The 16,670-nt window shown below is 33.5% G+C and overlaps 1 protein-coding gene across 27 annotated transcripts in view; it reads right to left on the bottom strand.

Moving 5' to 3' along the window:
• Positions 1–16,670, bottom strand: part of NRXN1 (neurexin 1) — a 1,055,762-nt gene that overhangs the window by 943,591 nt on the left and 95,501 nt on the right. For 18 of the 27 annotated variants that reach the window (XM_019719348.2, XM_074331968.1, XM_074331967.1 and 15 more), the window contains exons 3-4: positions 7,003–7,020; positions 3,693–3,722 (exon numbers count right to left, since the gene is read on the bottom strand). The exons of 7 other annotated variants lie outside the window; for them this stretch is intronic. In XM_019719348.2, coding sequence (XP_019574907.1) covers positions 3,693–3,722; positions 7,003–7,020 — 48 coding nt within the window. Of the gene's footprint in view, positions 1–2,914; positions 2,923–3,692; positions 3,723–7,002; positions 7,021–16,670 lie in introns of those variants that run through there. 2 more of the 27 variants (XM_074331953.1, XM_074331974.1) reach the window with 2 other exon arrangements.

The following is a 16,670-nucleotide window of genomic DNA, read 5'->3' on the forward strand; positions in this document are numbered from 1 at the left end:
CTCTCTTTTCAGCTATCCAAAGAAAGCTAAAATTCATTGAAACAAAATTTATTCCTAAGAGTATCCAGTTAAAGGTGACATATCCTTGTTTATAAAACATGAAAACAAATCCATATAATGAACTCTAGAGTTTGAAGTAGAGTGACCGGTGGAAAATAAAGAGGCACTATGGCCTATGGGAAGAGTGAGAAAGCTTCCATTTCACTCGTTATGATTCTGCCAGCACAGAGCAGTGTGATCCTTAACATTTCTCCAGCTGACTTGGCTGTTGTTATGTACAAATGATAAAGGGTTTTCAATTTCCAAATCTTAAAAAAAATAACTGGGGCGTATGGAAGGATTCATACCAACTCTGTAAGGATACCAGTGCTTACCTCTAAGAGAAGACTGGGGAGCGGGATGAAGAACGTTATTGAGAGGGATGTTCTCTTTAGATGAGACACGTTTTTTGTTTGTTTGCTTGTTAATGACATGCATTCATCTGTCACTGGACAATTAAAAATTTAGAAAATATTTAAGAATCCATACAGAAGAAATAAAAATGATAATGATAATGTTCTTGAATCCGATTTTGCTCTGGATTCAAAAAAGCAAGATATTAATCCACAGATGCTCATTCCAGAGGCCCTTAATTCACGCCTCCTAAAGAGAAAAGCGGTGTCAAGAAAAATTCTCCAGGATTGTACTGTGACAGAAAGATTTTGGAGGCATGGATTTATAATGCAAATCAACTACTTTAGACCGGGCAAGTTAACACTTATTTTATGCACAGCTAGAACTTAACCTGAGATAGAAAGCTGCAATGTAAACTTCCTAGATATTTTTTTTATTTCTAAAACAGGTGGAATAAGGTATGGATATTACCTAAGGGAGACCCTGATCCATGTTATCTTTATCTTTCTGAATGCCAGTCACTTTTTACCACTCTCTTAGTACTTTCATTCTGCCATATATACTAACTTGTCCACATGTTTTCATTTCCCTATTATATTGACATGCTTTGCATGTGGATGCCATGCCATAGTCAAGATTGCATTACTGCTCTAGAATGCAGATTTGTTTAATTAATTTGCAATTCAAGAAGACTTACAAATCACAGTTCTCATTTATATGCATCTAATTAACCAACATGTAAAGGGACCACTCTGATTTGCAAAATACTCAAGTCCATCTTAAATCTTGTTTTCCCATTTAACATTAAAAGCATCATGGTCCCATTAACAGAAGAAGAACATAAAGGAAAAAACAAATCACTATCCACTGTAGCTTTGTGCCGACTGAGGAATGAAAATCGAAGTAAAAATATGTTTGACACACACGCCAACAGAAAACATTTAAGACTGACATAGCAAAACTGAATGAAGTGCTAACATTAATTACACCAAAACAAACAGCAGCTAAGTATAAACAGTAAGTATTCCTTATGTAGGGTTAAACAGCTGTAAGATTAGAAAATCATTTTTAAGAGTTACTTTTTCACAACATAATGAATATATATGTGTGTGCATATTAAGAAAGTTTGTGTATACACATGCATTCATACAAATATATACATGAGCATATACAAACACATATAGATATACTTTACTCAGCTAGTAAAATATAAACACAGTTCCCTCTGTGCCATTCTGAGTCTTACACTATGGAACATGGTGGGAGATGCCTACTTAAGAAAGAAAAGTAGGTGGCAATTTGGCCTCAAAAAAATAAAATAAAATAAAAACTTTAAAAAACATCCCAAATGGTACATAAAATCTTTAAAAGAAGCAAAACATATTGCCATTTGTAAACTGTATTATTGGAAATGGTTGACCAAAACATAAACTACAATAGTGTATATTCTTTCTTTATTAGCTCAAAGTATCCAAAAGCATTTGTTCCTAAAGCTCTATTTTACACTTTTATAACTTTGATATCATTTCTTCCTTATTGCTCAGCTCATTTTCAGATGCTTTTTTAAGCAGAAAATATTCCCTGCTGGATGACACAAACACAAAGGTGCAGAACTGTGAGGTTTGGACCCAAGTCACTGGATTAAGATTCAGGGCCTAAGAAAGATTCAGAGCACTCAAAGATAGGATACATTCCTGTGTTTAAAACAACCGGGAACAAAAACAAACAAAAAGCTAGAGACCAAAGGGTACATTCACTAATACATCATTTTAAATGTTGAATTAAAAGGCTATGATATGTATTTACCACAGCTGCATATCACACACTTGAATGAAAACACTAAACACAATGTGGATGGCTCTACATCGTGAATTACACATGCTTTCAAATTTGGCACCAATGCTGTCAAAGAGTACACATGCCTGACTTACCCAGTGATGCAGGAATGTATACCTGGTTGATAATGTTCTCAAAACAAAGTTAGTATGAACAAAAGAAAGAATAGGCTTGTCTTGATCCTTTGTTTTTCTCTTTCACAACACTGCGTTTTTCGGGTTATCATGGAGTTAGTGTGCATATATATCTAGCAGATAACATGGTGATGAGCCCACAGCAGTACCATTTCAATGCTGCACATGCTTAGACTTACAGCCTAATGCAGAATGGCTGGGGGAGGTGTGCTCCGGAGCTGAATATTTGAGGATGACATCTTTATGGTGACTACATCATGTAACCACCATTAAATGCTACTGCAAAAACTGACACCAAAACCCATGGCTAGTTTTTAAATAGACTAATTATATAAGCAGCTGACATGAAAAAAATTCACTCTAAAAAGCAAGGAAAAAAATGTAAATATTTTGATGGATTTTTTTCTTAGCTTAAATTCATAAAATATTAACACACATACCTACCTCCCAGTGCCCATTACTAATGCCAAAAGTTCTAAATACATTTGCATAACTTAGACACGCTGTAATTAATACAGATGATATTAAGAAGAAATAAGATATTGTAATACCTTTACTTTTACCTATGGGTTTGATGAAATGGTTCCATGAAGAAAGGGTTTCCATACAAAGAGAATAAAAAGGAGAGAAACAACAATAAGAATTATGAATATATGTAAATGCACTATTCTTTAAAAATTAAACAAGACAAGAAAGTATAAATATGGGTTTGAAAACAAATGGAGATACAATCAGTACATGTTGAGAAATCTGCCCCTTTTTTAGGCAATACATGCAAGGGAATTGGAAAGCCCATGCTCACTTTAAAAGTTTACACAAAAAGGAGATACACAATGGCTACAGGTGAAAGAAGCATTGATTCTGTGGAACACTATACTCATCACTCTAGAAGCCAGAAGCCAAAGATGTCTGCATATTCCCAAACTGCCATGCATGGGTGAAAAATGGACTCTTTTTAGTACAGTAGGTTAAACTGCATATCCTCTTGTAGACATTAATTTCTGTTTTTTTCTTTATTATAACTACCCTTAACTGCATATGCTGATAAATGTATGGAAACTTTCAATCACAAGTTTTTATGTCTCATTTATTTGAAGATCTTATAGCGCAAAGAATGAACAAAAATAAAAGTCAAAGGAGCAAACCAAAATCAAACGAACAAATAAAGGGGACAAAAACACATGAAAAAAACTATGAATAAAAGTTATGTATTTAATTTGCAGCCAGAAAATTCGCAAGCATTGGCTCATCCTTGGCAGTGATGGTTTGAAAGCAGCTACAAAACAAGAAAACACTGAAAGCAGAGTGGAAAAGGAACAGAGCCCATACCTTGGTCGCCCATCATCAGGTGCGCCAGACCTTGAAGGGAAACAAGAGCACAATCAGCAATAAACAAGGGAGCATGGGAAGGCAGGGTTGTCACGATGACAAAAATGTTCAGTGACAGACATCTTGTTTCCTATGACACATAGGAGGCAAATCAAAAAGCATTCTTTCAACCCCCGGTTGGAATGCTTTGGGGCAAAGAGTTAGAGAATTGCAATTTAAACACTGGCATATGCTGCACTGTGTATTCTGTGTATCAGTTGAAACAATCAAGAGTGTAAGAGCATGACTTCAAATTCAACCAATCCCCTAAATATTGTATCTGCCTTTCATGCCCTTTGATGAGACGGTTTTGAACACTGCCCCCAAAAGGTTTGTCATTCTTTGGTGACAAAATTATATATTTAAAAACCCAAAGGAGTACCTGAAACATGGGCTGGGTCTGATCTTTTTCCCCTCATCAAAAAATGAGAAGGTTGATAATTAAATTAAAAAAAAAAAGTCCTAGTCACACTGTCACACTGAAATAAATGGTAATGCAGAATGTCTCTTTGACACATGTGGCAATTGACTAAGCTTGTTCATAAAAAAAAAAAAAAAAGAATCATTCTACATGCAGTAGTAAAGTTAGAATTGACTACAGAATAATGTTTTTAAGAAATAATGAATCAGCTTTAAATAGTCTCAAGTAATTTTCCATGAAGAACATAATTATTTAGCATTTTATTTTAATATTACTTAAATATTAAACAATTAGTTAATGTGAATATTATATATACACATATATAATGTGAATATTATATATGAAACAATTTCATCATGGAGGTTTTCTAAAAGAATGATGAATTCCCTTTATTTAAATTATTTATCTCTTGCTTGACAATTAACTTCAGGTAGAAGATCACTCCTTTTTAAAGAATACTGCTAACGTTCTTTTAAAAAGTTCTTTCACTATCCAAGTAGATACTTTTTACTGAAAGGCAAAATTCCTAGTCCATTATTCTAAATTCAGAAATAAAGCTACTTCTCAATCCATGTATAATTCAAGAATATGGGGAAATATTAGAGCAATATAGTATGCATAAAATTTTAATAAAATTTGTATTTCATTTCCCAGTGTTATTTCAAACATAGTTGAGACTTTACTTGAGCTACATAACATTACATATTACTTGCATCAGTATTGAAATAATCTCTACTATTTCCTTACAATTTTAGGGGTATTTAAACATCGCTGTGGGACAGATACAATTACAAATTATCATGTAATCACAATATGAAAATCATTTAACACAGTAGTTTAAGGTTTCTGTAATCTAGACTCTTGTATTTTCTAAGTAATTTTAACAAAAAAAATCACACAGGCAAATTAAAAAGTTTATGATCTGTTTGTGATTCATGATATTTTATATGCTTAGGAATAGTAGCTCATCTGTTCAAGTTATAGAATTTTTCATTTAATTTCACCTTTAAAACTACTATACATATTTCCTAATAACAATTTATAACTTTTGAAGACTACATCATGGAATTAGCTCTGCTTCAGATATAACTTTTACAAATCATATTAGACACCTCTAATGGTTTTTAATACCACCTTTGTAGGGATAAAAATTAATACATTTCAAGAGCATTTTACATTCCTTGTGCTAGATTACCTGCTTCTAAGGGAGCTTGAGTATGTTGCGAAAGTCAAGTTATAAATAGAAGTGTTAAAATTATGAATGAATAAACTTGATTACAATAGTTTATGGGCCTATACTCTGAAAATCTTGTCACAAATGTTCACAGGATGAGTGTGTGTGAGAAGAGAGGCATTCATGCTTATGTAGGCTGGTTTTTAAGTCCACTGGAATGCAACTGAATTTAAGGAGAAAACAACAAAAACATGGAACTTTACAGGATGATTAAGAAAATGCAAAAGAAGTTGAAAACACACTTTAAATTAAAAAAACTTTCAACCTCAGTTAACATGCACAATATAAATGAGACTGACTTTGAAAGATGTCTGACCTGCAGGGTAATGTCTTAATCAAGTGCATACTCACATGCTATTAAATTTATAATATAGAAAAACAGAAGTCTTATATAGAGCCAACCCTTGGAAAAGTAATCATTGATGATATCTTTTGAACTTTTAATCTGTTTTACTTAAATAATGGAACAGAAATATTCTGCAACTAAGCAACTATACTGCCTATGAATCACAAATAATATGCTAAAACTTGATACTGATAAACCTTATATTACCGTGAATTATTCTTTATCAATTCTTAGTAACTCCATTGACTATTTGTCTGCATCCTTTGATGGGAACTCTTTTTCTAAGAAATCTGTCATTCTGTAGAAATGTACATTGTATTTACAAAACGGTTTTAGTTCAAAATATTGCAGCACAATAAAATATGCTAAATGCCTTCTTTTGACATATAGATATCAGTAAATTATTTATGCAATAACTGTTAATGCTGTAGTTACATAAGTTGATAGAACATCAACTTTCCTTTCACAATTCTTTGCTCTGTCTAGTTCGTTTTGCATTTTTATCCTTAATAGATTTCACAGCATATTAACTAAAACATTTAAGTTCTTTAAAGATAAGAATGTTAAAATATGTTTAGTTCATTAGATTCGATGGGGAAAAAAAAATGTATATCTTCCTCAAAATTCCTTGAGAGGTAATTTTAGAAAAACTTGAATAGCTATTGTAATTTTATTTAGCAGACACAGAATATTACAAATATACTTACCAGTAATCATGTTGGAGTGCTGTATGTTTTCATTTCCACTGGCCACTGGCTTAGATTTTAATCTAAATGTATGCCTCTTACTTATAGTGACTACTTCATTCTGTGCTAGTTTTATAAATCAAATCATTTAAAACTAAAACAATGGGCTTGAGATGATGTCATGCTAAATAATTCCAAAAGAAAAGACATCATTTTGATTAAGAGAAAAGTGGAGAAAAGATCATGCACTGTGTTCTGAAACTGCAAATAAAGACTCCTCATTTAAAATAAAAGAAGCAGGATTGTATCATTTTCCATATAGAACACTGCAACCGGTACTCTAAGGTTCATAGGGGATGCTGACATCCATCGAGGGCTGGACTTAAGGTTAAAGGGAGTTTCATATACTTGGTGCTGATGGGATTGAAAGTGTGTGTGCCTGATATGAAAAGTGATACACAATCCAGAGATCAACAAATGCTCAGAAAGAAGTTCAACTTACCGTCTATATTTGAGATGTACTCTGTTAATACTAAGAAATAAAAGGCAAATGAGAGTTGGGAGAAAAAGTAAAAAGCACCCACCTTCCACATTGTTGTCTTCTGAAAGCACATGACAAGGAGGGAGAGAAAAGGAAAAACATTCATTAAGCAGCATGCAGACTGGACCTTGCCTTTGCATGTCCTCCTCATGCAAGGCACCAAACACATCATGCAAATGCTCCATCTTTACCATTCAAAGGGGCAAACAAAATCCCGGGAAGCATATTCCCTCCCATTGATAGCATTTAAAAAATGTGAGACTAAATTTCAGTCATACTGCTAGGTAATGAGCAAGGAGTTTTCAACAGTCTTTCACTGCCCTGTGTAAAGGAAACATCATCCTTACATGTTGTTGCCTGGCAATTATTTTTAAAGCTTTTTAAATTTTATTTTTTATAACTCTAAAAAATTCTAATTCTAAATTCTGATTTGGACTTGGATGAAAGAAAGTCCACTGCAAATAGCCATGAAATCTCACATAAAGATACTCCTGTTCTACCCAATAAGTAACCCATTTACTATCATGGCCTTTAAGTATTCCTAATACTTCAATTTCTTTCCTTAAAGAAACAACATAAATTTACATAAATTAATGCAACTAAAATCTACAATATATTTGACTTATTTAGTATTCATATTGTATTGCAAATGATGGTAATTTATTGTAATTATTAAAATGCTAACTTTTAAAAATGTTACGTAGAAAAAAGTAATCACTGCAAGAGAAGTCCCTTTGGGAGCTGTCCATTAGTCAAAGTTTATAAAAATGTATTCATTTGTACTTCTGTTTAGGGTGTGACTATGAATGGAGTTAAAATAATGCCAATATTTGGTGAACTTTCCCTTATATTTCCATATATGCATATAGTATTTACATATTTGCATCTATTTATTTAAATATATTCCCGTGAGCATGTATATATATATATATATGTGTGTATTTGTATACACACACACACACACACACACACACATATATACAAGCATATTTTGCATTCATTTCCTATAATCAATGCAAGTACGGGATTAAAACTGTTAGTACCTACTAGACAATTTAAGAACTATTTGGGACACAGGACTTGGCATCCAGGTAGGAAATGTAAGGGAAAACTGTTTAATGGGACTAGGGCAAGAGCAAGGTTCCAGTACGTAAGGAAATTTTTCCAAATTAAGTTCATCCATGTTGAAATTTCTAGTCTCATTCTTATATTTTATTTAACTTGCTGTACCTTTTTAAGTGGCATTTGATCAAAAGTGTTTATAAAAAAACAAAACAACAGCAAGTACAGAAACTTGAGACTAAAAACAACTACAAATGCATCATTCTGTAAGGTTCAACAAATAACTGTTTTTAATGGTTAAAGTTACTAATGAATTAAAAATAATTAATTTTGCTTAAAATATATTTGCTGGAAACTTAAATACCAACACAGGCACATTTACTGATGTGGTCTTACTATACAATAGAAAATAACTAGTGGCTATATGTGGACAATACCATCTACACAAAATATTTGCCAGAGTTGATTTTAAAATAAATTGAAAAAAAAATGATTGAAATATTTGGTATGTGCTACCAAATTTACTATTTGGTTTTGGTTTCCAATCTACCAAATAAAGAATTAGACTGAATTTGTTACTTTTCAATGGCAACTCAGACATAACATGGACACAAATATTAAAGTTTGGTTTTACTGCTTTATATTGGAAATCATACAAAGATCTAGATTTTTTTTTAATAGTCAAGATACACTTTGGTTTTATATTAGTTGACCTGTGAAATTCTATTCCCCATTTAATATGATTATTTTTAATAAAATTATTTAATATGTGAAGTAAAATAACAAAATCAGGGAAATTAAAGAGTCCAGTGCCAAGAAGGTCTATCAATTGTTATAGCACAATTTAATTTCCGTAAGCAAAAGACTGGCGAATATGGTTGTGAGTAGTGCAATCCCAGAAAGGGGATTTGGTAAAAATACTGCATGAAGTCTAATAGGAAAAGAAAAATGAAAAACAAACCAACAAACTAAAACAGGCCCAGGTCTGACATCAGTTTTATAAATGTGCTAAGTAGGACATTAGGAAAGGAAGTTGTGCTAATAAAATCAAGGTCATAGATTTGCTCCCCGGAATGGAAGTTCTCATTTCACTTTTAACTAAAACATAGGGCCACAGATGGTGCTACTGATCTCACCTGGCCTCCCAGCATTTTCCTGTGTTCTTTTTCATAAAGAGAGTCAGGCTGACTAACGAGACTCTCTGTATGCAAATCCAAGTCATACCCAATGTGTAAATAAATCTTGACGTGACCAAGTTCAGATAAATGGTCTGTCTCAGAAGATTTAGATTAAAAAAAAAAAAAAATCAAAGTACTAGAGTAGAAGGAAGACTGATATATTAACCTCTATTTAAAGAGAGGGGGGGAGGGGAGGGAGGGAGGGGAGGGAGGGAGGGGAGGGAGGGGAGGGAGGAGGGAGGGAGGAGGAGGGAGGGAGGGGAGGGAGGGAGGGGAGGGAGGGGAGCGAGGGGAGGGAGGAGGAGGGAGAGGGAGAGGGAGAGGGAGAGGGAGAGGGAGAGGGAGGGTGGGGGGCGAGGAAGTAAACTGGCTTGGAATAGACTTCCCTTGAGATTCCCTGTATTTTTCAGATTCAATCATAGGATAAATAATCTTCTTTACTGGCTTCATTCTGTTCTATCCCTTTGGTATCCATTTGTTGTTTTTAGTTAAAACCTGTTAACCTAAAGATGATCCTGTAATATTTCAGAATTTGGGCGTAGTTCTAAATGGCAGTAGCTCTTGTATTTACAATAATTCTCTAGGTATTTTTACTTTTTCCTTTCTACTTGGCTTTTGGATTAAACAAATAATATCCAGTTTAAAACAAACGGTTTTGTTTTGTTTTTTCTCATCACATCCACTTTTGCTTTCTCTGTAGATTCTTATACAATCAAATACTACGTAATTTGGTTTTCAGCAGCAACAGAGAGGTGCTGAAATTGGCATGCCACAGCGTAAGGTAAAGGAGTATATTTTACGTTAGTGTAATGTAGAAAGCAGTCCGTCCAGCCTTACATGCAGACATTGCCAACTTAGGGGGAAAATATTGGTTTTCAGAAAACCCTGGCTTCTTAATTCTGCTCACCTATTCCTGCTGTGTGCATGAAGTGAGTCTCTTAGTAGTCAACTTTAGTATAATGACCATGCCACCTATAAAGATCACACTGTTTTCTCTTTTGATTGTAAAAATAATGAATACCAAATCACGAAAAAGATACCTTCAACTTTATTTTTCTTTCAGATAAGACATGCTTCCCTCACAAAGATGGGAATCAGGCACCAGGATATCAGTCATGTTATAAATGCTGGTGGTGTGTGCTGACATGGAGGGAGTGCAGCTAACTGTTAAACTGTACGCCTTTAAACTACTTCCAAAGAGGGTCTCCACAAAAATTTTTCCTCTGGCCCCCAGCCTAAAAGAATGCAAGTACTTAATTTATGATGACAGTGTTCTTTGTACATAATCGTAATAACATACTTCTAGTAAACAGAAATGAATAAGAAAACAAATGTGCTTGTTGCAATATAAAGAAAATCAGAAATGTTCTCATAACCAGTGGATGAATTAAAGTTTGGAATAAAATATCACAAACAACTCCTTTTTGTATAATACAATCGGTGTTTAAGTTTAGCAATATGAAAGGGTTCATCTAAATGTATAAGCAGTAGTCAATTTATATACTGTATCTTACGTTAAAAAATTGGCCAAAAGACATTTGTCACCACTTGCACTTTCCTTCTCTTTGGTTTCCTTCCTTCTTTGCTGAATTGCCTGTGACTGGCCCCCTTCATTTTCTTTGGCTCTCCCTCTCCTCCATCAAAACTGTCACTATAGCAGGCATCTTCCCACCCAGATGCATGACTTCCAAGGGGAGTACGTTGTAGAAAAATAGTGGCAGTCCTAACCAACAGAAGGAGGAATGCAAAATAAGTTTCTACTTACTTCTTACAATGAGCTTGCTGGCTTCTATCCTCACCTTTCTAGCCCCTCACATTAGTTTTCAACACATTACTCCTGATTTGGGAGATTAAATGCCAGCATAGCAGGGTCTGGTTCCCATGGTGGCATAGGATGGAGCTTTGCTTTATTTTACTTTTCTTTTGGTGTTCATAGTGAAAGCCTTTAGAAAATCTCAATAGTCAAGGAATGTTTCAAGGACTGGGAAATTGAGGAGATCATTGAGACTGTGGATTTGTGCAGCAGTCAGCTGGGTAAAGAGAAATGCCGGCCAGGGCCAAGAGGAGGTTCCACAGAAAATGAAGGTCTATTCTAGAGGCTTAAGGCAGGAAATAAAAAGCCTGGCCAGGAACCTGGTTACTTTCAAAATGGTTTTCAACAGGTGGCCTGTGAGACAATTGAAATCCATCTAAAGGACACTCCCACCCAGCCTACTGAAACCCTGTCCTAGGGCATGAGGAGAGCCAAATAGAGTAGCTTTTATCCCTCCTTCTCTCTTCACTGTTCAGGAAGAAAGGAATGGTATCTCTAAATCCACTTGCAGCAGCGCAGATATTTGTGACATCACTGTTGGAACTACACAAACATTTCCCTAGGGACATCATGGGCAATGCCGAGTATACTTTCTGTACAATACTATGAGTCAAGTATATTATGGAATGAATGAGTTCTTTGTGAAGTGGTTTGAGAAGTTTACTTTGCCTTACAGTATTGTCTCCATGGGAAAACATGATACCGTGTTTCCCCGAAAATAAGACGTAGCCGGATAGTCAGCTCTAATGCATCTTTTGGAGCAAAAATTAATAGAAGACCCAGTATTATTATATTATATCACATTATATTATATTATTATATAAGACCTGGTCTTATATTATTGTAAAATAAAACCAGGTCTTGTATTAACTTCTGCTCCAAAAGACGCTTTAGAGCTGATCGTCCAGTTATGTCTTATTTTCGAGGAAACACGGTATGTGTTTCACCTTATTTATTCAAAGAATTTTTGGAACAGTACTTTCATAATTTCGAGACTATCTGTTTTTCTGCTTCACAAAGGTGCCAATTTTGTTACAGAGAAGTTTGGTATTCAATTTAAAATGCTCCATCTTGTTAATGGAGGAATGAAAGGAAGGAGGAAGGGAGAGAAAGAAGGAAAGAAGGCTGATTATATGGCAGATTCTTATGGTGTTTAAGCTATTCAACGGATCTGATGGAATTTAATAAGATATTAGTCAACGTATTAAAATATGCATTAAATGGCTCACAAACTATATTGTATGCAATTTCAGATTTTCTTTTCACGAGGAACTAGTACAAAGATTTTTCCTTTGCTTTCAGAGTCTCAATTCTTCCCTACATCTAAACTTTGAGAATTAGCATTTATCTATCCATTTCAATAGCTGGACTAAGGGAAAGAACGCTTCATTTAACACTGATGTAAAAATGGTTCAATCACTGCTATGCAACTCTCCAAAGAAAGCTGGTTTGGTTGAGTAGTGCTTCCTTTCTAAGAGTTTGTAGTCATTATATTTTAGAAAGTAGAGGAGGAAAGCTCTTGGATCGAAGTTCTGAAAATAAATTTAAATGCACCTCTGCCTACCTACCCAACCTATCACCCCTTCTAATGGTTATGTGGATGGGCCAGTACTCAGATGTGACTTTCCTTATGAACAAATGAATGAGAGACAACTTTTGGCCTATGTGGAACCAGCAGAGAATACTCCACAATGTGCCCTGGGATCTGCAACGTCAAAGTCAAAGAAAAGTTTAATAGTGTTAATTTCCTTCATATATATGTGTGTGTGTGTGTGTGTGTGTGTGTGTGTGTGTGTGTGTATATATATATATATATATATATATACACACTCTGCCTCCCTGTAGTATTAGGATAAACTACTAAATTTCAAGGGGGGAAAAAAAGCTTCAAAAATCTTTGCCCTACTTGAACAGCAAAAAGCAGGTTCAGGTTAGTAAATGTATTTACGTATGGGCATTCTAAGCCCTAGAAATAAAAGGGAGCATTATTCCACAAATTTCTTGCTGTCTTTAAAATGTAAAGGAAAGCATTGGTTTCATTTACAGTGCATTAAATTTCGTTTCCCTTTTAAAACAGCTGAAACAAAAAGATGCCTGTATTCCAAGTTAACATGAATTTGCTACATATAGTGTAGTGGCTTTCATTTTAGTTGCCAAATGCAAATCTCATGAACATATTACTTCTATTATTTTTACATATATTTGTATGGTGAATTTCCTGAGAACTGAGCAGCAAGTTCTAATCTTTTAAAATTAGAATCAACAAACAAGTTGAAAGGAAAACTAAATATATTGTCTAAACTCCTATTTTATCTTTAAAGTACAAAGTTTTATGCTACAGGTTAAGAACAAAATAGGTTGTTCATAGGTACAACCTATTTTATATCTTTGACGATTTCATATATGTAGATAGTTAGGTTAATGTGTAGTACTTAATTAGGCATGTGGGAATGCAAGCCCAGGTCGAAGAGGGAGTCATGAGCATGAATAATATATCCTTTATCTTTTGATTTACTGATCCATAAAACCAAACCACTGCAAATACAAACTTTTAATTGAGGCTTATAATTCCCCATCTTATCTTTTCCTGAAACGGTCATTCCTTGTTTAAGAAAACATGCTAAAAGAGAGAAATTTTTCTTTTGGACTCTTGGAAAGCATATTGAAATGTTAACTCTATCATTCAAAGCAGTTCACTTTATTGGGAAAAAAAAAAAAAAAGAATGACATGAATATGATATACCAAATTATTTCTTGATATTTGTGTAAACTGCTTTCTGATTACTGTATGCATTCTTTTTCCCCAAAAAACTTCGAAGGTGAAGATTCAATATTCAAAATAATCTCATCAATTTATAATTCACTATATATTGCTTTAAACTTTGTGTCCCTACAATGGTACTGTAAACCACTTCAATCCATAAGCTCCATCTTAAACATCAATACAAGCATGTATGTTATCTTTTTGACACACGCATGTACACATACCCATTTAGTACTTACTGTTATAACAAATTGTTATAAATTGTTTTTCTCATTCAAAATCATTTCCCTTTACAAATGTTAACATGGGTAGAATAAGAAAACTACTTACAATAAATACCTTGAAAATATCAATAGTAATATAACTGCAGTTGACCCTTGAACAACACAGGTTTAAACTACATGGGTCCACTTATATGTAATTTATTTTTCAGTAAATACTGTAAATGTATTTTCTATTCTTTATTGTTTTCTTAATAGCATTTTTCCCTCTAGCTTACCTTACTGCAGGAATACAGTATGTAATCTATATATAATGCAAAATATGTGTTAATTGACAATGTATGTTACCAGTAAGTCTTCATTTCAAGTCAACAGTAGGCTGTTAGTTTAGTTTTGGGGAGTTAACTTATACACAGATTTTGATTGCATAGTGGTTGGCAACCCTAACTCCCGCTTTCTTTCCGAGTACACTGAAAATATATTTATCTACTCATAATAAGTATTAATTATAAACATCTCTCTTTATCTTTTCTTCTCTTATTTAATTTTACGTTTGGCTATATTGAAAAGAAGTTTTCTCTAAATGCACTATCTAATATATTAGCCACCAGACACATATCACTAATTACATTTCAATTAAAATTAATTACAATTAAATCAAACTGAAAATTTGGTTCATCCGTTGTACTAGCCAAATCTCACATTCTCAGTAGCCACCTGTGGCGAGTGGTTGCCAGATCGGACATCACGAATTATGAACTTCTGCATCACTGCAGAAAGTCCTGTTGGGCAGGTTAAGAGTTTTAAACAAGTCACCACTTCTCTGGCAATATCTTTTAATAAAAAAGTGTTCATACAATGTATATGTCCCTTGTTACTTTCATTCATAAAAGGAAATAATTGAAATTCATCGTATTCTTTTTTTTTAAACCTAAGTTTAGATTAGCTATGGTTTACTGCATTTGTGCACTGTGGATAACTGTGATATTTCAATTCTAGCTTTAAAATAAAACAAAAGTTGGGAATAACCCTGATAAAATTTTTGCTGTCTTCATGTTAAAATTACGTCTTTGAATAAGTCAAACTGTGGACAATTATTAATCTTTTTATTATATGTCCTTTCCTTTAAACCTCACAGATAATGAGAGAATGCTAAACATGCTTTGATTTTTAAGTAAATTACTCAAGCAATGTAGTATCTTCTTAATCTTGATTTCTACCTAGTTTTCTCAGTATTATCCATTAGGTCATTTCATATTATTTTTCTGCATGTCTATGACAATTTTTACATAATAGTTTAACAGCAAGAACAGTTTTCAAATTAGTGAAAAGTACTCTCTGTCTTACAATCACAAACAATGAATCATCTTACATTATAAGTCAAAGACTCGCTTTTCTATAAAATAGGCCTTTTACTGATTAATACACTATAGAAAAATAAACCAAATGGGCAAATAAAAGGATCAAAATTCAGCAGTGGTTACACCAAACCTTAATATAAAGTACATTTCTAATATGTGAACAATTCTAAAAGAAGATTTGTCTAAAAATTGTTACCGTCCTATCAATTGGAAAAGAATAAATGCATAGCCTTTTCACATATGAGGCTGACTTCCTAACATCCAGGGAAAGAAGGTAAGCTCCTTTAATCAGGATTTTTTTTTTTTTTTAATGTCACTGCTTTATTTGAATAAAAGATGAATGGATTTGTAGATCTGGATATTCGAAGTACATTTAGTGTAAATGTATTATTTTTCGGTTTGTGAATTAAGCAGGCTTTTTTTTAAATTCTGGTCTACAGATCATAAATGATCAGTGAAAACCTCTGTGTCTGCAGGTAGTACAGCCAATAGGAAGAAATCAGCAATCACGGGTATTTACTGAACACCACAGAATGCTGCACCACACTGAGATGGAGAGCACAAAAGAAAAAAAGCCTGTCAAATCAGAAGAAAAGCCCTTGTAGTGATTTGTAAATACAAGAGAACTGTGGAATCTGATAACCTATAAGATTTCAGGTTGCTTATATCAACTCACGAATAACTTTTTTCCTGTGGAATATTCTGATTTGATTTTTCCTTTATTAATGCAACTTTTAAATACTAATGATCCATTATGGATGTCTGCCTTATAAGGAGTATTGAAAACATTCAGATATTTAAGTTGATAAATCCACTTTAGACTATAGAAAGTGTTGCTACCTGAATGCTTATACAATATACTGCCCTGTCCACTAGCCACTGGTCTTTCCTCTGACTAGGCTATATTGCCAAACCTGCTTTGAACCCCATTTCAAGTATTTAGTCATTATCCTTTAAGTGTTTCATCATTAGCAAGTAAAAGTGTGGAAACTAGAAAACATTAGGACAGAAATAGATATATATTTTTGTCTTTATGTTTATGGAGCACTTAATTTGTGCCATTCTATATATGTAGTGTCTTTCACATTCTCATTTAAAGAATAAAGCATCAATGTATAGCAAATACAAAAAAAAAATAAATATTGAAAAAAAAGGATCAAAATTTCTGCAACACTAAAAAATACCAGAGACAAGGAAGTATAAAAGGATAAAAGGAGCAGCTCAAACGTGTAGTTAATACAATGAAAGCTCAAGATCCTATTAAAAGTCTATATTATCTAATAACAAATGAATCATTGTATAGGCAAATAAA

Source organism: Rhinolophus sinicus, linkage group LG05, assembly GCF_036562045.2.
Source record: "Rhinolophus sinicus isolate RSC01 linkage group LG05, ASM3656204v1, whole genome shotgun sequence".
Lineage (NCBI taxonomy): Eukaryota > Metazoa > Chordata > Mammalia > Chiroptera > Rhinolophidae > Rhinolophus > Rhinolophus sinicus.